The sequence below is a fragment of the Ciconia boyciana genome, chromosome 1 (genome assembly GCF_034638445.1).
Source record: "Ciconia boyciana chromosome 1, ASM3463844v1, whole genome shotgun sequence".
Lineage (NCBI taxonomy): Eukaryota > Metazoa > Chordata > Aves > Ciconiiformes > Ciconiidae > Ciconia > Ciconia boyciana.
Genome location: NC_132934.1, coordinates 185,724,122 through 185,746,204, shown reverse-complemented (window position 1 = coordinate 185,746,204; position 22,083 = coordinate 185,724,122). Strand labels below are relative to the sequence as shown.

Here is a 22,083-nt window from a genome sequence, read left to right as displayed (position 1 = left end):
AGCTTTAGCCTAGTCCCTATACTAAAACTGACGTTCTTACTGAAAATGAAGTACCTATGGAGATCAACTTAGCAACACCAAATCCCTGCTACGCTCGCACCGCGCGTCGAGATCTTCTTCCGCCCTCCCGAGCGCGGTGACACGGGCAGGAGGCGACTGCGGCGAGCAGCGCACCCACCCCTAACCCAGACCCCCAGCGTACGGCAGGCGGGGGTGGGATGACAGCTCCCCCCAAGCCGCCGTTTCCAGCCGCCCGCAAGCCCGCTCAGGGCGCGGGTAACGGCCCGCCTCCGCCGGCAGGGCCGCCGCCCGCTTGCGGCGGGAGGGACGGGGAGGACGGAGTGGCGGCGGCGCGCTGCCGAGCCCCGCAGCCGGAGCTCGCCCCAGAGTTACCGTCGCCGGCGGGGAGGAAGGAGAACCGCGGCCCCCGGGGGAGCGGCGGGGGGCTGGCTGGCTAACTGCCTCCCTCCTTCCCGCCCTCGCCCGGCCGGGGGCGACACCAACCGCTCCCGGCCCCCCACACGAGCGAGGGGGGCTCGCCCGGCCTGCTCGGCGGGCCCCAGACAAAGGAAGGAAACGGGGACGAACCGGGACGAGGAGGCGGCGGCAGCCCCGGCTCCCCCGGGCGAGCGCGGCCGCCGCATCCTTTTTCGCTCTGCCGGAGCCAACTCCGGAGCAGCGGGCGAAGTAACCCGCGCCGCGGGTCGGAGGGCACCGAGCAAGGCCGGTGTGCGAGAAGAGAGACAAGCGCCGGCGGAAGGGAGAGAGAAAGAGAGGAGCGGGGCCGGTGGCTCACCAGGATCCGCTTGAAGAGGTTGCTCTCCTTGGGCGGCAGCGGCACGGACGGCATGGTGCGGCAGCGGCCCCAGGGCAGGCACAGCGGGAGGGAGGGAGGCTGGCGGGGGAGGGGGCGGCCCGGGAGAGGCGGCCGGGCAGCTGTCGGTACGAGGGAGGGGAGGAGGGGGGGAAGGAGGGAAGGAAAACCCCGAACTCCGCGGGGCGGCGGCGGCGCGACTCCTGCCCGAGCGGCGGCGGCGACTCTTCAACTCATTGGCCTGCACCGCCCTCCCCGCCGGCTCCCCTCAGACGCTGCGCGCGAGCGCGGCCCCTCTGCGCAGCTGCCGGGGAGGCCTCGCCGCCCGGCTGACGCTGCAAAATGGCAGCCGGGGTCCCCTCCGCGCAGGCGCACCGCCGCCTGGCGGCCCCCCGCTGCTTCCCCTCACACACGCTCCCCCCCTCCCCCCGCGTCGAGTCCAGGCGTGAAGGGATCTTCCACCGTCCCGCTTAGCCTCTCTACCCGCCCGGCCCGAGGGGAGGCTTCGTTCTTCGTCTGTTGTAGCTCTCTCCGCTCGGCGGCCCTCAGGGGAGTTACCTGCTGGGAGCGAGGCCGGCGGCGGGCGGCCCTGAGGAGGGGAGCCCTCGGCAACGCCCCGAGGGGAGGACGGGGAAGGGGGCTCCTACCCGCGGAGGTTGTTAACAAATAGTAACTCCCGCTCGCCCGAGGCCCGAGTCACGGCTGTTTCCGAGGCGAGGGCTGTGGAAGCGGGGTGCGGAGGGTTTTGTAGCGTTTGGCCTCTCCCGGCTGTGGCTGGGAGGGCAGCAAGTCTCCTTTGTGTGCTCGCTGTCCTGCTTCTCTGCCCCTAGTAACCTAGCTTTAGTGGCCGCCATCCCAACAGCTTCCTTAAACTGGTATTTGGGAGAGTCAGGCTGCCTGAAAGCCTGGGAGGTATTGTTGGAAGGGAGCAAAGTCTCTGTAAACTGCAGACCTTTCAGAGGCTGCGTGCTTGCTGTGCCCTGGCTGGTATTTAAGGAAACAACAGCAAACTTAGCAGTCAGACTTCTAGCAAGCGGGGATGTCATCTATTGCATTAATGCATTTTTCAGCAGTTGGTTATGTAAAACTTCCCAGCACTATCGTGCATGCTAAGAACAGTAAGTGTTTATTCATAGCTTGGCTCCCCTGCCAAAGGACGTTTAAGGTCTTTTGAAAATAAATTTTTCTTCTTGTTATTCCCAGAAATCGTTCTTAAATGAATCTTTGCAAAAATTTAAAAAACAAAAAACCCAACCGGAAACACTAAAACCACATGGCCTGCGGCGTTTGCTTAGAAGGAAAACTGGTTAAACTGTCAAGGTTACAACCAATTAAAAAGACCATTTTACAGGGAAAAAATTAGGCAGCTTCAATTAGAATCTCTGTTTATGTAATTACCCTTTAAAAATATTAATTATATTTTGGTATGTTTTAAAAGGGTATTAATTTTGTAATAATACAGTTATCCACCTACTGTCCCAGATGATGAACATGATAGATAACCACAGTAAAGCAAGTGTGTGGAAAATAGTATATAACAAGAGCCAATTAGAAAAACTGTGTACTTTTATTTGGTTACACATCAAGTAGGTGACTATGTGACTGTGACAGGATCCCAAGCAGAGTTGTCTTTGACTTGTCACAAGCCTTGCTGAAGCTGATGGACATGATAGCTGCTTTCCTTTCAGGCTAAAGGAGGGAACAAGAGAGCAGACAATTTATTGGAAGAGAGTAGCCTGGATGATGGCCTAACTTGGGGACTACTCATCAGAAAAAAAAATGCGGTAGGCTTAGGAAGCCTCGTGAGATGAAAATAGCAAAGGTGAGGAGAATATTAAAGAAGTACAGTGTATGCTTTCCTAGTTGTTCTTAGCTGAGCATCAGTTTATGGCCACTGTTTTTGTGGAAGGTGGTTGTTTTTGGTGTTGTTTTGTTAATCTGTTTAGATGTATGGTCTGTAATAAGTTTCTTTGTAGAAGGAATATCTTTATTGTGTTTATTTCTCAATTTTTTTGTTCCGGCATACTTCTAATTATGTCAGTCACCTGGATTACTGATAGCAGTATGTGTATTTTCCACATTCTGTACCCAATTCACTGTTCTTTCTACTATATGGTGTAGTACTGCTGTATTCGGTACCTGATTTTTTCAAAGCAGGAATACTGTTGACAAGGATGGCCAATTTGACTTTGCCCTGCTGCATCATTTTCAGAGCCTGTTTGTACCACAGCATGTATTCAGCACTTTTTATAACTAGCTGAAGGCTTGTCTTTATGAACTCTAGTTTTCTGTCTTAGGAAAAGGCATGTTATGCCTCCAGTTGAGTTGAGTGATAAACAGATGCATCTCTGAGATGGTCAGGCAAATACTGTGCTAGGTGGACCTTTGGTCTGAAGCAGTAAGGCTGTTCTTGGCAGCTAAAGGTCTCTGTTTCCTGCTAGTCCAAATACTGGAAAGAATGCTGTCTGAAAATAGACAAATTGCAAATAAGAGGCAGGGGTTTGATTTGCAGTTAGACATATGTCTGTATTAAAAATCTGTGTTAAAAGTAGCAAGAAAAGGAAAGCAAGGAGGTAATAAAAGAAGCGTTTGCAGACTAGCTGGGAGAGAATAAACAGAAACGAGCTTTTGAGGGAGGCAGAGCTCTAGTTGAAAGTGAGGTTTGGGAGTGCAGTCAAGAAAACTTCTTGTTATTTAATCCCACTATGCTGGGCAAAACAAAGCTCTTTCTACAGGCTTTGTTAATAAACAGGACTGTATTCAAGACGCGTATGATTCTGTCACCAGTTTTTCCTTCAAACAGAAAGAATTCAGAAGTCTGTTGACTTAACTATTTGGGTCGAAAGGGGGGAGCAATATTAAAGTGGTGTATACATTATAACAAGCTTGTGATTTCGCCGCGTTTCTCGCTTTGCTCCGTGACCTGTCAATGTCAGTTGGTATCCGTAGAAGTTGTGGCACGATGCTTGCAGATCGCTAAACCCGGTTAGGGCCCCCTGAGCAAACAAGGGCCTCTGTGTGGGCAGGGACCTGCCTTCAAGCCAAGCACATTGTAAGGCCTGGAGTCTGTTTTGTCTGATGAGCCGTTTCTTTGCCTCCAGTTTCTAAAGCAATTGGTGGTTTAGGATTGCCAGATTTTGAAGTATAGGACTGCCACGTCTGTCCTGAAGCCCTGACGCCTCACTGTACTTCTGCTGTCACTCTTCCCTTCTGGACCCAACATCCCTGTGGGCTGCCGTGGTGGCTGAAGAAGGCAATGGCACCCTGCCCCAAGCAGCCTCCATCCCGTCACCTGTGGTCCTCACCAGCTCCACAGGCAGGTGCTTCAGCCACGCAGGTTTTAAGGCATCAAAGCAAACCATGAGGGAGGAGGAAGCACAGATGGCAACGGGATTTCCCATCCTTCATACTCAGTTCCCATATTGCATTATAAAAGCATACAGCAAATATGGGGAAAGAGTGTATCTGATATGTTTTGAATATGAGATGCATGGAATAGATCCTGTGGTTGATGGTATACCTAGCAGCCCTGCTGACAGTACAGAGTCCAGCCCTTGTCTTGGCCATGGGGTCCCTGCGTGATCTGCTGCCTGGTAGGGAGGGCTGAGAATTTGTTGCAGTCTCTATTTTCACACTTAGAGTGAAGTTAAAGAACTCACCACCAAGGCATAATAAAAACTGAATCATGATTGCTTTTAATCAGAAGATTTAATGTAAGAACCATTACTGGCTGGAGCAGAAGCTGATTTGATTTTCCTTGGCCTACCCCCTTCTTTTAAAGTCAATTTTTCAGTGCGTTGTCTGCTTACAGTTTTCATGTTCTTATTAGCTTCTCGGTTGTCCTCTCACAGATTACCTTCCCAAGATTTTTAAGTATCAGATTGCATATTTAGAGTCCCAATGCAAGGATAATTTTATTATTTCCTTTTACTGAGGTCTAAGTGGAAGAAGAGCGAGGTGTGGTGGGGACGGCGTCTGGACGATGGCGTCCCTCACAGCATGGCACAGCAGGCTCAGGCCTGGGCAAGCGCCTTTGAGGTTTCAGGGTGCTGTTTGCTGCGGCCCCTTTAGATCAGCTCTGGGGTGGGTCCTGTTCTGTGGAAGAGCCTCTTACTCTGTCTGCCTCGCCTTCTGTCCCAGGGGACGGAGCAGAGCCAGAGTCAGTCCTCAGATCTAAACAAGCAGTTAGTTGTCATTCATGTGCTGATGAGGTTTGATCCAAAGTATCGTTTGTTTTCAGTCTTTTGAAATATTTACGTCACCAAACCCCGCTGATGTTATATGTGCCAAATACCAATTTTTTACCTTTTTTTAATGCTGTTGAATGACAGTAGCTGGGAAGAAACTCAGAACACAGTGGGTTTTAAAGCATGTACAGCAGAGCTGGATTTGCTCCAATATACAAGAGGTGGGGAAACTTACTGGAATAAAGCAAACTTCAGAAGAAAGAATGACTTTTCAATCCAAGTGGGCACCCAAGGGAAACGTAAAACAGTCTCAAGCAGCAGAATTTTTCATCTTAGATGTTTGAATACATTTATCTCCTATAGCATATATAGTAAAGAGTAAGTAAATTGAATTTTTGGGTCATTATAAGTATAAAAAACCCAATGTTACTTAAGTCTTTTTAAAATGCAAATGTAATTAGGGAGGTAGTTGTATAATCTGTTTAATATTATCTATTAAAAAGTGCATATACATACTATGTTTTAAAACATACCTCATTAGGAAGCTGCAGCCTGTTAGTGTAATGATAATCTGAATGGTTATGTTTATTAATATTTTATAACTGATGTTTGTCTTTAGCAGCATAGTAATAATTAATTTTAAATATAATTGAATAGCGAGCTTTGACATAAAGTGGAACTTAATGATGTTTTATGCAAACTTCTCTGAAATTAACCTTTGAATAACCAGATTTGAAATGACATGTATTTTCAGACCATGTTTTGAGAAAATACATGGAAAAGTGTATGTAATATAACAGCTTAGAAGTTGGAAACAGAAGTGAATATTCCCATTTGTTGTTACCCTTGCCACTTCTCCCAAAGCATTGCTGAAGTCAGAGCGTGTTACTGTGCAGCTGTGAGGAAGATACCAAAAATGAAGACCTATTTTTAAGGTCACGTTCCCCATTTTTTGTTTCAGGGCTTGTGTTTCACAAGGTAAAGCAAAGTCTGCCTTTACTGATAGTGTTGCTCAAGTGATGCTCGCAGGCCTTTGGTGCCGGTACCCCCATGCCTCCGCGGGCTGGCCGTGCTGCGTGCTGCGGAGGGCCGGCCGCCATGCGGGCCTGAACTGAAGCACGCCGGGAGTCGTGTTTTTTAGCAGGCATGCTGGGACTGGGAGTTTTTCCGCTCTACTTCCCGTCTGCCATGGCCTCGAGTTTTGAGGCAGGATCCGTCAGGCGCCGATGTGTGCGGATGGTGAGTGCCAAAGCTCCTCGATGGGTGCTGGGAAGCAGAGCCCCCCTCGCCCCTCACAGCTGCCCTCCGCTGCTGCGTGACCTCCGGCTGCTCCTGCCTGCTCCTGCCTGCTCTGCAGCCCTGCCGTCCCCATCAACCCGTAACCCTTGCAGTGGGGGAGAGCTGCCAGGGGGACTTTGTTCACGGCTTTTGGGGGGGTTTGCTCAGGGTAGCTGTGGTGGGAGACAGACATGTATTAAAAGTGGCCTTGAAGGCATGGCCTTGAGCTGTTTCTGTTACAGCGTGTATTGAAATACATGCTCCTTCGCTATGCCTACATATTCTTATGTGTCTGAATTCTGTTGCATGGAGTTAATAGCACCTTTGATTGTTAGAAAGTATTTTTAAAACTTCTTAAAGTGGTCACAGCATTGATAACAGTTTCTTGACTGGAAATTAGCTTTTTAAACTATTTTATTATTTCATTATTTTAATTAGAGAATTCCAGTTGTCACTTTCGCTTGCTGGCTGGTTTTGATTTGTGATGTGCACGGGGTAATTTTGTCACATTAAAAAGTTATTTAAATCTGGTTTGGAAAGCAGTTAACAGGTCATCTACTGCTCATAGCTCTGTAGAAGTTTTATGTGTGCTTATTTCTGCACAAATGTAATGCAGCAACATCTCTCTGAAAAGGAGATAGCTTTTTTTTATTTAATATTGCAAAGTTATTTTGAAATTTCTGACTTCCTTGAAGGTCTGTGTCATGCCATTACTTGGGTTTTTAGGCATTTAAACCCAAGAATTTTATTTCTGAGAGCTCAGGCAGAACAATACTACAAATCTGTTATTGTTTGAGTACATCGCTTCTGAACTACACCAGTAAAAATGAGTTAGATGGTTGTAATTAATATATTTAATTAACTAATTAATTAAAATAAAATATTAACATTAATAATTTAAAAATGAGTTAATGATGGTTAGCACTTGACCAAACAACAATGGGCCATGCTGATCTGGAGCAATTCCAGCATCATCAGCAGACTTAGGTCTTTTGGAATTGAGTCTGCATGGGCCCCTGAGCAACTAAGTCCAGGATGGTAGATGATGAGCTGGATTTGTGCCTTTTGCTGTGTTCCTGGTGAAGGGAACGTGATCCCTCTGCTACAGCTGGTTTTAGTCATTAGGGCAATCCATGAGGGGTGTCGTTGGCTTTCTGTAAATTAAAGCAGTCCTGAAGTTGCCGCTGTGGATTCAATATCTCCTGCTGGCTGGGGAATCTGAGGAAGGTGCAGAAGTAGAATAAAGGCCCTTCACTGCTTTTCTAGCTCTTCCAGTTCCTGTAGGTAGTAAAACAGACAGCCAGGCAAGCAAGATACAGTACTTCTGTTTTTACTGCATATTGCTCCTCCTTCATTGTGGATAAATGGATGAAAGTAAATAGGTGAGGATAATGGGTGAGTTGAGTAGTTCAAATCATAGTAATTTGTTAATGAAATGCCTGAAGATGCATGGAAGGTCTTGTCACTGATGAGTAAAAACTTTGAAGTGTATCTTTCAAGGAGACCCTGTTGCAAAAGTTTCATGCTCTCATTTTCTCTGAATCCACTTTTTTGTAAAAATCAGTAGACAGATGGGATTGTGACGCTGGCAGAGATACTAAGGAGTGCTTCTTTATTTGTTAAACCTTTTCTGCGTGAGTAGTCCTAGAATACAAATTATTTCAATTTAGTCCTCTTGGTAGACCCTGGCACTTCAATATAAATTTTTACAGCACAGTAAGAATTCATAGCATAGTTTGCAATGTTGATGATATAAAATGAAGAGGAAAAGATATTTCCTAGAGCAACAGTGATGCTAAGGGGAGCCTGTGTCCTGCAAAACTGTAGGCCAAGTGTCTCAGAAAAATACAGGGGTTGTTCTGGTAGTGTTCTAGTAGTGGGTATAATTTTGCACATAATTCTAGATATTTCATACATTCTCTATATAGAATTCTGTACCTCTACTATAGATTTGATTTGTCTTCTCTCAGCAACATTTTTCTTTCGCCAGTAAGGCATGAAATGGTTGGATTTTTCCAATGAGACGCAAATGGCAAAGTGAAGCTGTTGTCTGTAAAGCCACATCTACAGTAGCTTTTTCACAGCATAAATAAACTGTTTGAGGAGGTGAGGGAAGAGACCTTTTCCAACCCTCAGTCAGTGCAATGGTGCTGATAAGAGTTTCTGTTTTAAACCAGGACTCAAACTGGAGTAGTTCTGTACATGACAGTTGCATTTGTGTTGGTGTAATAAAGAACAGGATTTGGGCTTGATACAGTTCTTGTGTTTGTTTGTTTGTTTGTTTGTTTTTAATAGAATGCTCTCTTTATCTAGATAATAACACGGGTCTATGTACTGTCTACTGATTTCAGGTGGTGGAAAAATAAGACACAAAATGAAACCTTTCCAAAGTGTCTGTCTTGTCAAGAGCCTGCTTGCCAATTACTACTGTCACGGTCAACTTCACAGCTGTCTTCTCCCTCCTGTTGCAAAGAAGATAGGTTATGTGGTGGGACTGCACAACCGTGGATTTTGGAGGCCAAAGTCTTTATTGGACACAGCTAGATTCACTCTGTCTTTTAACAGTCGGCATAGGAAAAAACATCAGGATTCTCGAGCGTTGTGGAAGCATGAGGCTATGCAGAAGTATCTGGAGACTCTAAGCAAGGAATACCAGCAGGTTAGTCATCTGTTAAATGCTGACTCAATAAATGACTTTGAGCAAAGAACTCTGAGGAGAAGATGTGCCGATCTGTCCCCCATTGCAGCTGCATTTCAAGAAATCAAAGAGGCTGAAAGAGAAGTTCAGGAGTTAGAAACTATGTGCAGAGGTAAGGAGAACACATCTACTTACTTGTTTCAAAACAGTGGTTTTGCTTGCGAAAAACTTAATTGCCCAGCCTTTGAGGAAAGCTTTTAAATAAGTTAAGCCAGCCCTGGAGCACTGTCTGGTCCTGCCTGCTCCTGGGAGCTTGCGTGCTGCTAGGGCTTTCTGCATCCAGCCACATCCTGCCATTTTTCATCTCACCTCACTTCAGTTTGAGGTCTTAATACAGCCAGCGTGGGAGAGTAGGGATTGTCTGGAATCTCAGGGCTATCCGTCTAGCAGAAATAGTTTGGAAATGTTTGTTTTAAAGTTGTTTTTTGATAGAACCAAGAGCAGTGTGAACTGAAGGAAAAAAATTCAGCGGGCCTAATACATTTGACAGATGCAGACTTCACCCATGTTATTTAAAATGGGATTCCATCTAGCCAGTTCATTGATACTTATTGAGCAAATTACATGAACTTTCATTAGGCCCTGAATTGTCAGCTTCCAATTTAAATGGCAAAAGCTAATATTTCTTTGAAAATATTTGAGGAGTCCTTAAAGGAATAAAAATTGATGGTTGTCTAAGAAGCTGCTGCTTTTCAATACTCTGCAACAGTAGAAGTTGAGGTAAAAAATAATTAAAAATTGTCGCTGTTTTTGATACCATTCAGGAATAAGAAAGTACACAGGGAGTAAACGAATTTACAAAATAAGTAACGGTGCAACATTTTGAGAAAAATAATTGTTAGAAGTGTGAGGAGGTGCACACAGTAGGAAAGAAAAAATGTCATCCATGCTGCTACACCGATACGTATTAAGCCAAGAGAGGGAAACATTGGCCTGGGGAGAATGGGGCTTACATTAAAGAAGTAAAGCAAGGGAAAAGCAAAGGACAGGAGAAATGGCCAGCAGTGTAAATGGAGGAGAATGAAAGTTTATGGTGCTTTTCAGAGAGAGAACCAAAGGGTGTTGACAAAAAAGTAAAAGCCATATTGAAGTAAAGCTGGTAAAAATGTAACTTGTTTAGAAAGTTAGAAAACATTTGTATTCTTTAGTTTTAGAAATAAATAGATGTTTGTTCTTTTGGAAAAAATGGTGGTTATTGAAAATGGTTTAATCCCCAGCTCTCTCAAGTTCTCTTCACTGGAGCAAGAGGAAGAGGAGTGAAGGTGAAGAGGGACAAAAATTTAACACTGAAAAAGAAATGTTCTTGGAAGAATTAGGAAGTATTAAGAAAACACTGGAAAAACCATACTTCAACTTAAAAAGGCAATTTTTGGATCAAGTAAATATAATGAAGAATTTTTCTAATTCCATAAGTTATGATGTGGATGAATGGAGTGAGTTCTAGTTGAAAGAAGGGAAAAGAAAAGAATGAGAGAAAATTACAGCCAAGAAGTTAATTAAATTGAGCCAAATTATTCTATCTGTACTGTTTATCATGTGTCCAAGTTAAAACACAGATGTTCCCTTCATTTGACTGCTCTTTGTTTTCCATTTAGCTCCCTAACTGACCCTCTTCTCTGTAGTACCTGAATTCCTCACATTTGCTATAGGATTTTATATTTGCAACACTCAGTGAAGCAGAAAAATATTATTTCCCTGTTTGCCACTGGTGATGTGAGTCATGGGGTAGATTAACTGAATTCTTAAAGGTCTGGTTTGCAGGGAGGTAGGAATGGGACCTACCTCCCTCCCAATTCAATCCTTTGAACCTTAAGCTCATTGGTTACCACCAGACCATTCTTTCATCTCTGCTGACAATAGTTAATTTGATACTGTTTATCTAACTAATCAGTGATGATGCTTTTTGGACCAGCTAGAAGCCTTTGATTCGGTACCAGCTTTGGGTTAGAGTTGTGACATACTGGTAGGGAAATTTATACAGTTCTTGCCTTATGTACAGGGGAAGCCATGTTCAAGTGTTGATCTGACATCTTTTGTTTAAGGAAAAAACCCCCAGAGCATAAATTAAAAACTGTGATACGGAGGAGCTGCTGCTGTCCTTGCCCTTTATACAGAGCGGTTCAACATCCCAGCCCATTTAGTTCTAAAGACTCGCTGCTGAGGCCACCAGTAAATGTGTGTGTGTGTGTTAGCTGCTGTGAATGGGAGCCGGGCTCCAGATGCCCAGAGATGTGGAGCCCATGGTCCTTGCGCCTGCCTTTGAGCTACCCGATTCCTGCCACAGAATCCAGAGCTCAGGCAACTGGTCACGCAAGGCGAGGAGATGCATTCAGCTGTTGAGTGTCCGGTTTTGTGCTGCATCTGAGGCAAACCTATGGTTTCCATGCTGGCCAGCAGGCATAAGACTTTCTCTTCTTTGTTGCTTTCTTCCTCGCTCTCAGTCCCAGCTGTTCAAAGCTGTCTTCCCCATTCCCCCATTTGTGCTGGTAATTGTCCAGTTGTAAATTAAATCTAGTTCAACTTGGCATGGTAAAAATACATGCATTTATTTAACCAGACCTGTTGTTTTCTTTTGGTGAGTTGAATTGCTTTACTTTCTGATGAGGTGAGTGACAGAGCTAATCCTCAGCTGGTAGAACAGTGGGAAGAAAGATGAAAAGAAGGGGGTGCTCCCTATTTTGGCAGTGGCAGCTTTTCCACTTGACTCCAAGTGTCTTCCAAGTTTCTTCTTAGCATATAATCTAATGCTAACTGATCAACATCTTTAATTACTGTAAACTGGAAGCCTCTATAGCAGAAAAGGTTTGGAGGTTCTGCTAGCTTTACCTGAGAATGTTTCCTAGTTTGGTAGTAAGCTCTGAAATGTGGGAAGGGGCAGTCTAATCACAGAATCATCAAAGAGTTTAGTTTGAAGGGGACCTCTGAAGGTCATTTGGTCTGATGTCCTACTCAAAGCAGGACCAGTTAGAGCAAGTTGTCCGGGGCCTTTTCCAGTTGAGTTTGGAATATATCCAAGGATAGAGATCCTACAACCTCTCTGAGCCCCTGTTCCAGTGTCTGACCACCCTCAGGGTGAAAATGGTTTTCCTAATATCTAATTGGAATTTCCCATATTCCAGCTTATGTCTTCTTTTATCATGATATACAGAGTCTGTCTCCATCTTTTCGATGTCTTTCTGTTAGGTAGTTGTACACAACAAGAAAACCTCCCCTCTGCCTGCTTTTCTTAAGGCTGAACAAACACAGTTTTCTCAGTCTCTTCTCATACGTCCTTTGCTCCAGCCCTTGACCATCTTGGTGGTTCTCGACTCACTCCAGTATTTCTATGCTTTTCTTGTACTGGGGAGCTCAAAAATAGACATGGTACTCCAGATTGTGGTCTCATGTGCTGAAGAGAGGGGAAGGGAATCTCCTTAAGCAAAGCAAAGTGTCAAAGGATGCCTCCCACATCCTGATGACTTGCATCCATAATTCCCACATCTCATTGATCTCTTGAATAGCAGGAGACAGAGGGTTAGAAACCTCATTATTATCATCATACCTATATTTGTAATGCTCATCTTAATGAGTTGGCCACAAATTGTTGAGTATGTGAGTGTTTCTGGGCAAGTCTAGAAAGAAAAAATTTTGTTGCATGAAAAATTGTAATAAGGGAAACTGAGGCACTTCTTGTCTCCAGGCATGTTTTTGATGTATTTTGTCAAATCCGTTTGTGGATTTACCCCTGGACTGTCAATCTGTGTGACATAAGCATCATTATAACTGATAGTGAGTAACTGTCAGGTGGGACTGGCATCTGTTTGATGCAGACTTTGAGCCATAAGCTGGAGATTGAGAGGTAAGATATCTGCTACTCCTTCCAGCACCCCTGAAAAATATGGTCATTTAGTTAGCAATATGCATCCTGGCTTGGGCTGCTCTTATTTGATATTTCATGCTGGCAAAATGCAACTGCAAGCTTTTATGTGCTGCAACGCATGTCTTTGGACAGCTGTATTACAGTTTGCTCTAAGCTGGGTGAGATTGGCTAACATCTATTCCTGTTGTTGTAATTTAGAGCTGGACAGCAGAGATGAGAAACAACTTCTAGAGCTTGCCTTAGAAGAGAAGGAAACCCTGGATAAAAAAATCAACATGTTGTGCAGAAAGGTGAGCCTGAGGTAAAATTATACCGCTTTGTAAATAAAGATGTCAGAAAAATGTTCCTTTGTGATCTTACCAATAGAGACTGACACTTGCATTTAATGAAACAGAAGTCCAGCTTCTGTATTCTCCCTGAAAAGAAGTGGCAACATTAATTATTAGTAAGCTTCTTGCTGACAATTGTGTCTTAGAAGCTTATTATTTTAGTAATTTTTGCTTGCTTGCTTGTCTGTCTGCAGATGCTGAAGGGGATTAAAAAAAATGGTGAGTCTGTGCTATTGAGACCTGCCATGACATCCTAGTAACTGTTTGTGGCAGTGGAGCATGCATTCTTGAAAGATTTCTGATTGGAACTTGCAGTCTTTCATTTTCTCTTCAGCTGACAGCACCCCATGAGTGGGGAAATTAATTATAAGCAGAGGAACTGAAATGATTCAGTGGAGAGCTCTATGTTTGGGCTCATTTCTATGTTCAGATTGAAATAATATGAAATGCGACTTTCTGAAAAATAAGATTAATGTAAAGATTGGCTGGATTATAGCTAATAACTTTGTGTTCATAGGTGGTTGGGGCGGGAGTGGGTGACCTGGCACCTGACTTCACAGGATCGAATTTTCAGCTAGTTTTCCTGTGGTTGCACCAGCATCTTGCATTTCCACACTGACTGCACTGAGTTGCAGCGGCCCTTGGACAGTTTTTAGTCCTACTTACTAGTTTGCCGAAAGAAATCAGTGGTTGTGTGCGCTCAAGCTGTGGCAATTGTAAAGGCTGGTTGTAAATTTGATTAAGAGGAGATACAGAGTCATGAAGGAGATAATGACATTCATTTTTTTTCCCCTTTTCAGCTTTTCCAGCTTCTAGTGCCAAAGGAAAAATATGATGGAAGTCATGTCATATTAGAAGTGACAGCTGGCAGAACAACTGGAGGTCAGCAAAGTCCCCACAGTAAAGATTACTTCAAACCTCCATCCAACTTTATTAAACCTCTTACGGGTTATTCTTAATGCCTTTTTACACTTTAATGGTATAAACTAATACTTTCTAAAGAAGAGTATTAATCTAATGACTGTGGTTAGAGTTGCAGCTAAATCTAAAAACTGGTGTCTGCCATTTTGTGAACTGCTATTTATGTTGTAGTGCCTTTATATTTTTAGGAGACATCTGCCAACAGTTCACTAAAGAAATGTTTGAGATGTACCAGAACTATGCAGACTATAAATGTTGGACCTTTGACATTGTGAACTATATGCCGGCTGAGATAGGTACAGTAGTTCTTCAGACATTCCACCAAGACAATGAAATTAAAAGCAGTGTTTCTGTGCTATATTTGTCACACGTTATTTGTCTCTCTAGGTGGGTTGCATCATGCCGCTGCTCATATTTCGGGAGATGATGTCTACAGGCATCTGAAATATGAAGGAGGGACTCATCGAGTCCAGCGAATCCCTGAGACGGGCCTATCATCAAGAATGCAGCGTATTCACACTGGGACAATGTCAGTTATTGTCCTCCCTCAGCCAGAAGAGGTAAACTAACTGTTAATCAGGGTGGTAAGGCAATGTATCCCTGCTCACCCATTTTGGCATTGGAGTATGTGTTATTTAAAACTATGTTACTGTTACTGTTTTGGGATTTTACTGATACCCAAGTGCTTTTGTGCAAGTCCCAGTAAGTGAACCACAAGTTCTCTGACTCTGGAAGGTGATAGTCCTTGGCTCTGTATCTTACATGCTTAAATGGGTCATCAGAAGCAACTTTGCAGACATTTGCTATTGCCTGAAATAGCATGTAAATTGTTTCAATGAGTATTCCAGCCCCAACACTCACAAAGCTGACTGCTATGAGTATGCCAGTTTTGAATTACATCATGTATTAAGACAGTGAATATATCCAAGAAAATATTCAGTGTTGCATAGTAATGTGATTATGCAGGTCCTTTTGATTTTTTTTGTTTCATTTAAATTATTGGTGCTCTTCTCTGTTAAATCAAGGACAGTCTGCTCTGAATTTGAATGAGTGGGTGTGTTGGCTAGTCTTTCTGAGGTCTCACTGATACTGACAGTTCTCACTTAAACCAGCAATTTACACACAAAATAAACAAAACCATATCCTGTAGGCTTTCCCTGCAAGTTCTCCTGCCTCCTTGTAGTGCTTTCCTTGCAACATTGATCAGATCTGAGTGTTCCTTTCCCATCCACTGAGCTCAAACTATGGTCCAGGTCATCATGGACTCATATCCTTATTTGGATCTGGATACACCCAGTTTTTCCTCAGTTAGATGTTTTTAAGCACTGTTGCAAGAATCATTCAGGCTTGACTCATGAACAAGATCCTTGCACTGCTGTTTAGAAGTAGCTTTTGATTATTTGCTTATTTCTTAGTCTCCCTGCCAAAGCCAGTGGTTTTACAAAAAGTTGTTGATTTTGTTTTGTTTCACACACACACATACCTTGTTTTGTCAAGGACCTGGAGTGAGAGTTTGAAAAAATAAGTGAAATATTTAAAGCCTCACTTGCTTTGCAGGATATTTGACATTGCATTTTTTTAAAGTATGATAATTACAGCTGTTACTCAGGAACAGTTGTAAAGGAGCAATTTTTTGAGAAGTTTTTTTTTTTTTTTTCACTGAGTATCATTAACATTCAGAATATTTTTAGAATGAGCAGAAAGTACTAATTTTCTTTGATTCTAGGTTGATGTTAAAGTGGATCCCAAAGATTTGCGTACAGATACATTCAGGGCCAAAGGAGCAGGAGGGCAACATGTTAACAAAACTGATAGCGCTGTGAGAATTGTACACCTTCCCACAGGTAAGTCTGGCTGTATTTCGTACTTCTAATCACCCTACATCTGTATCCTGAAGAGAAAGCTTGTGATCCTGCAAGTTATCTCTTAGAGTGAGTTTGCAGAGTTGGGCCTTATACCAAAAAAAGGACGTAGCCCCTTCTTGTTCTGCCCCTCTTCTAGCAAGGCAATGTGTGAGAAAAGGAATATGTACCAGTGGCACAATGGTCAGCATGTTGCTATTATCTATGCTATTATCCAGTTTTGTCATCAGAGGGAGTTTTTAATTCATACACTATCTTTGAAGGATGAAAGAACAAATGGAGGGTGACAGGGATGGGATGGAAGATGTAAATAATTCATGCTGTGTGCTCTGTACCTTCAGGAATAATGGCCATTGGCAATCGAGGGTGCGCTTTGCCTAGCTGGAAACTGTGTAGTTACAAGACTGAGAAAAAAGGAGATTAGAAGATTCTCAGTACTAGATAATGCTATCATATGTTGAATAGAAGGAAAATGTGTCTTGATGGGAAGGTAGCGTATATACTGGACTACTCTGTCTTTCTCAGGATTTGTTTTTATTGAAATACAGTGGGCTTCTGTCTGTCCAGATGCAGAATCTCTTTAGGCACAGGAAATTCCAGTAGTGACCTGAAAACAGCTGCTTCCTATATGCCTTTTTATTTCAGAAATCAAATGAGAAGTAAATATAAATACTAAATTTATTTTAAAGACCTCTATTTTACTTAATTTCATTATTCGTAATTAAGCTCAAGACTCTCCTTCTCTGCTACAATAATGAATTTTCCAGTCTCCAAGAGCTTATCTAGACTAAGACTTTAAAAACTTGTGTTACGCTATTTAAACATGCTTCTGTAGACTGTGCAAATTACATTTTTAACATGTGATAGCTGATTGGAATGAACCCGTTTTCTGGGGGCAATGTCAGAAACTAATTTGCTTCATGAAATTTTAAAATATCCCTGACTTTTCTGTAGCACTGAACAAAGCCCCTGGTGCAGCTGTGAAGACTTTAAAAACATATTAATGGTTCTGGCCAGTGTGTTAAAATGGCTTTTTATCTTACAACTGAAAGGCTCTACAAACTAGCACTCTAGAAGGTTTCATTTGCCTAATGTGTTAGAATTAATTTAGCTTGTTTGTTCTTTGTTATAATGGGCTTTTGATCTGAGCTGTCTTGAATCCCTCTGTGAAGGACTAGCAGTTGAGTGCCAGCAGGAGCGATCACAGCAGATGAACAAGGAAATAGCTTTGCGGACACTAAGAGCTAAGCTGTACCAGCAGATCACTGAAAAACAACTAAGTCAAGAGCAGAGTGCCAGAAAACTGCAGGTGAGAACACGCGATTGCTGAAATTTGGAGAGGGTGCTATGTTGTAGATTTGTTTCTGACCTTTTTGAGTGACAGTGAGAGAGCAAGTGAGTGTGTGTGTCTAACCAGCTGTGCTTACAAAGGAGAATCTTGTATTTTAAAATGCTAAGTCTGTTTTTTACTTATCCCAGTTTAACACTAGTGTAGACTTCTCAGGCAATGAAAAAAGACATCAACTAGAGCTGGAAAGAAAGGAGCCAAAAGACTAGTTGGAATTGTCCAAAAGGCAGCACTCAACGTCATGTATTGAATCCCCCTGTTAGGGCCAGAGGTACACAAATAGACCATCAGTAAAAAGTTATTTTCCATGAAAACTAGGATTAGAAGTTCTCAAAGTTGTATTTTAACCTGTTTCTAAACCAGAGTATTTGTAAGATCATAGAGACCTTTTGAAAGAAACAAGTATATGAACAATCCTGCCACTTCACAGTTAGGTAGCAGTTTATCTGGTACGGTTTAGGTAACCTTTTAAGGAAGAAACAGCTTCCATGAAAGAGTTACCTCGCGTTACACTGCAAAGTGTGCTTTTCTCTTGAAATGTGCAATCATTCTTTTCCCATTCTTTGACTGTTTTCCCATTTGTAGTGCAAACTTCAACAGTGATCAACAGGAATAAAAATACTTGAGAAATACAGAATTATTCAGTACTCCAAAGTTTCCAGCTTAGCTATTTAATCACTAATTTCAGGTTGCATTTAAGTGTATTGTTCCTGCAGATTATTAACCCAGTCATAGTAAGCGGAGAGCCATTTATCGTTTGTTATCAATTTTAGCTTGAGAGCTTTCAAAGCTGCATAAAGGACTTATATGTACATTTATATGAATACTACAGAAAACCAGTCAAAAGTAAATTACCTTTCCTAATGTTTCAGAATATATTCAATAAATTCCTTGTTTTGAAATACACATGTGAGTGCAGATAAATTTTCAAAAAAGCCCATGGAAGCAGACACCCATTTCTCTAAGCAGTTTTTAGCATTTAAGTCTCCATTTTAATAAAGAGTTTAACCACACAGCAATGCTACATTTGGAGTTCTGTTTTAAAACTTAGAATTGCTTGCACTCTTACACTTTACCACTAGAGGACTACTCTTCATATTCTCAATTTACTCCTCTTTCAGTGCTAATTTCTGACAGCCAAACATTAGTGGAACTGCTTTGCCACGCGTTGACTGTGCTGCTTCTGTTATTAATGGTGCCTACTCTCATTATTTTTTGTGGGAGCTACAACCCCCCAAAAAAGAAAAACACTCTTACATTTTTGAACTAAGGGCATGTATAGATGTATCTCTTGCCTTACATGACTTTTAAGAGTTACGTAATTCTTCCAGCTACAGAGCTGGAACAGAAGTGTCCTGGAGGATGTTAAAACTTGGTCTGTGATACAGAATCACAAATAACACAGTTTAGTAATGCCACAACATTTTAAAAACCCCATATGCTAAGCCAGTGGCTGCTGGGTTTGTAGGTGCAACAGGCTGATCCATTAAAGTTTATTCTGTTTTAGAGTAGTATTTGATATTTTTTTAAAGCTTAACGTAGAATTTGGTTTTTGCCGCTTCACTACAGTTGGGAACAAGAGCCCAGTCAGAGAGAATTCGTACTTACAACTTCACCCAGGACAGAGTCACTGACCACAGGATCTCGTATGATGCACGCAATATCAAGGTAATGGTTGCTTACGAGAGTTTTTAAAGTTAGGTACTTATGTGTACCATAAGAAGGAAAAATTAACTTAGTGAAAACAATTTAATATATATGAGGAAATCGGCCAGTTGTGCTCTGACAGAACGTCGTAGATTTAGAAAGCTTAAACTTTCTTTTCTGCCTTGCTGTAGGGGAGTGTTAAAGGTGACTGGCACAGGATATAACTCACTGGCCTACTTCTCTGTGTATTTTTCTCCTACTATATGAGTGAAAAATGATCAAGAGTGTAGTCCTCATTCGTGAACTCCGTGAGTCCCTTTGCCAAAATGGACAAGTGAAATTTGAGATTCCTGAAGCTTAGTACAGCGAAAAGAAAAACCTGACAGGAAGGACTTTTTTTAGTTAAACCAAGTCCTTCCTTCTCCCTTCAATGCTGGAGTGAAGAAACAGAAAAACTTTTCTTTATGTTTGCCTCGCAAGCCCGCAGATAAAAGAAACTGAATCTGAATGCTTTCATTTTAAGATTACCTGATATTTTATTTCTGAGTGAATCTCTACATATGGCTTGAATCTTATTTATTTATTGTTTTTTTAACAGGGAAATGGATTTTTGTGTATTAAATTTATGGAAAATGTTTTGAATTTTAGGCTAAAATTTAGGGTGACCCTTCACTGTTTTGGCTTAGGTATCCAGTTTACTGTAAGTGCTGTTGCATAAGAAGCAACACTTTTCGAACTGTACCCACAGATGTCCTGGGTAACTTCAGAGAACACAGGGCATGCTGAATATGGAATGGTTCCTATTTAATGGAGTGGGGAGCAGGTACACAGATAACATGGTGGAGGAGAACGGGAAGAAGTTCCATGACTGTATAAAAATGACTTTTGTTAGTCAAGCTTTTCAGTTACTTAGTGTTGGGAACCTGTTACTTTTCTTGAGTGAAACTGAAACCATAAACTGCCTAAAAAAAGTTAGTTAAGCTTTGCTTGCAAAACAAACTAGTTCTTGGCCTGAGCAACAGTATTTGAATTAGATCCTTCAATCCTCGATTGTTCTTGTTAGGGGATTTTCACGTGAACGCATGGGTTACGTGAAAGCATGGCAGGAAGGCACCAGTAGCTCCTTTTGCTGCTGCCAGAATCAACGTGCTTTGCACAGGCAGGCAGCAGAAGCCCCGCTGCTGTGCACCGCGCCAGGTTGCTTTCACACGGGGGAGCCACAAAGACGAGCGAGTGGATGCACTAGGATAAGACTCCAGGCAAAGTGCATTCCAGGGTCTCCTCATTTGAGTAGTCAGCTTTTCAGAATAACACTGATGTAACAGTCTGCTGTCTGCTTTTGTCTGTTGTTATTTTTTTCGTAGGACATTCTAAGTGGGAAGGAAGCACTGGATAAGTTAATCAACAGACTACTGGAGTTTGCAGAGATAGAGGCTGTCACCGAATATCTGGAAAATTTGCAGGCTTTAGAAGGAGGAGACTGCTGAAGACCTTGTGTAGAGTTAAAGCAGAAATGTTGTGTTCAGTAGCAAAACAAAATGGATGCATTTGTTAGATGATAGAGCGATTAAAATCTACGCCTCTGTTTTTCAGTGTGTGATACTACTCTGTTTTATATTTTGGTGCAAATGGGTTGAAGTTATTACAGCAGCCCTAGCAGAAAAGAACAAGCTTGGAGTACTGTGTGCACACACCTTCTGTCTTGGCAGCATGGCTTGTTAAGCCGGTCCTTCTCTTGACCGAATTGCAGCTGGAAGGATACAGAATCATGGCGATGGAGCAGAAGAAATACCACAGAGTGCAGGTTTTGTTTTGGGGGTGGGAGATGTTCCTCTCCAGGTGAAAGAACCTAAGCTCCCCAAACACAGTCTAGGATCTGGCCTCATGAATACCAGTTATTTTTATTCATTGATGGAGTGAGCTTCCTAAATGTAGTCCCTTAAAAATAACTCTGTATTATGATGCTTTATTTTTTTTGAGTGAATATACAAAAGCAAAGGGAGAGATCTCGGGCAGGGGGCCAGAATCTTGAGAAAGAAGCCTGTCAGCTTTCTTCCAGCCTTCCAGCTTTCTTCTTGGGTAAGCTTAGGGTGGGTCTGGACCAGACGCTGCGGTGGAGTGTAAAAGTACATGTTCTAGTTTCAGATTAAGTTGATGAGAGTCTGGAAGGAGTTTAGCAGTGATAACAGGCAGCTCCCCGCTTCTTGGCGGAGAAACAAGTTCATAATGTAGATGCATTTTAGCAAATCGGGTAGCTCTGGAATTCAGTTTCTGCCTCGATGTCTTTGGGGATGCGTGCCTGTCTCTGAGGGCAATCCAGATGTCTATAGAGCACACTCGGCTTTAATAGGACTTGCATTCGTATTTTCACCTAAGCGCATGTTGTGCAGTATGCCGACAGGCACGCGTGTGTAGGCAGCCAGTAGTCGTATGCAGCGATTCAGGAATACTCACATGTTTTAAGGCCACACAAAAACATGCAAGTGCTCTGCTGAACTGGGTTGACTTGCTAGATCACGGTGTTCTCTTTTCGTCCTGCTCTTCCCAGGTTATGCTATAAAGCTGCTCTGCACAATCTTTTGCATGTGAAGAATCAATTCATTGTTACGATTTAAATTACACCTTGTGGTTGATCTGTATTTACACATTTATTTTGTAATCATGAATGATACAGGACTGAGAAAATGTCAGTTATTTTAAGAAAAAGAATTATTGCAACGCTAAGTTCTTCAAAATGGTGTAGTTTTTACTACTGTATATATAACAGTTTTAACTTTATTCAGCTATATTAAGAAAGAATTTGTACCGGGAAGAAAGCAGGAAAACTGTGTTCAGTTTCTCAGTTCTGGAATTATTTTTCAGTTCTTTTGTGTGTTTGCACATTCTTACCAGCAAGCTTTGTCTGACAATTTTTGACTTGCTTCCAGCACTTTAATGACGAAAGCTTTTGTTTTTCAGTTGGGCTTTTTTTTTTTAATGTATAGCTCTGTAAGTCAATCAGGAAACATATTACTATGTGACTTAAGAGTCATTTGCACACTTGAACTTCGACTACTTGCAGTAAGCTGTTCAGAAAAAAAAGACCTCCAGGAAGATACGCAACTCAGCTCATGCCTGTGCAGTGCTGACAGACTGGCAGT

General features: G+C 42.6%; 2 protein-coding genes across 7 annotated transcripts in view; one reads left to right on the top strand and one right to left on the bottom strand.

Annotated features, from left to right (window-relative positions):
• NAA16 (N-alpha-acetyltransferase 16, NatA auxiliary subunit) overlaps positions 1-1,153 on the bottom strand; it is a 79,149-nt gene extending 77,996 nt beyond the window's left edge. For 2 of the 4 annotated variants that reach the window (XR_012040406.1, XM_072850128.1), the window contains exon 1: positions 797-1,153. Coding sequence is in view for 3 of the 4 variants with exons in the window: in XM_072850128.1 (XP_072706229.1) it covers positions 797-850 (54 nt within the window). In the remaining variant the exon portion in view is untranslated. The remainder of the gene's footprint in view (positions 1-796) is intronic. The other 2 variants (XM_072850126.1, XM_072850127.1) reach the window with 1 other exon arrangement.
• Positions 305-21,665, top strand: MTRF1 (mitochondrial translation release factor 1). Of its 3 annotated transcripts, none has more exons than XM_072850131.1 (10): positions 305-851; positions 8,631-9,089; positions 13,035-13,126; positions 13,966-14,047; positions 14,275-14,382; positions 14,474-14,646; positions 15,813-15,930; positions 17,121-17,257; positions 18,866-18,964; positions 20,308-21,665. In XM_072850131.1, exons 2-10 carry the CDS (start codon positions 8,654-8,656, stop codon positions 20,428-20,430), a joined length of 1,368 nt encoding a protein of 455 aa, XP_072706232.1. In that variant the 5' UTR covers positions 305-851; positions 8,631-8,653; the 3' UTR covers positions 20,431-21,665. The 3 variants fall into 3 exon arrangements, with proteins under 3 accessions (XP_072706232.1, XP_072706233.1, XP_072706231.1); XM_072850132.1 differs by lacking the exon at positions 305-851 and adding an exon at positions 2,503-2,636; XM_072850130.1 differs by lacking the exon at positions 305-851 and adding an exon at positions 6,014-6,240.
• Positions 21,666-22,083: the final 418 nt, after the last annotated feature.

Excerpts from the sequence above, each read along its gene's own strand:
- MTRF1 (XM_072850130.1), top strand. Across the intron at positions 14,647-15,812 it reads TCCTCCCTCAGCCAGAAGAG|GTTGATGTTAAAGTGGATCC; the intron begins GTAAACTAACTG and ends CTTTGATTCTAG. Across the intron at positions 15,931-17,120 it reads AATTGTACACCTTCCCACAG|GACTAGCAGTTGAGTGCCAG; the intron begins GTAAGTCTGGCT and ends CCCTCTGTGAAG.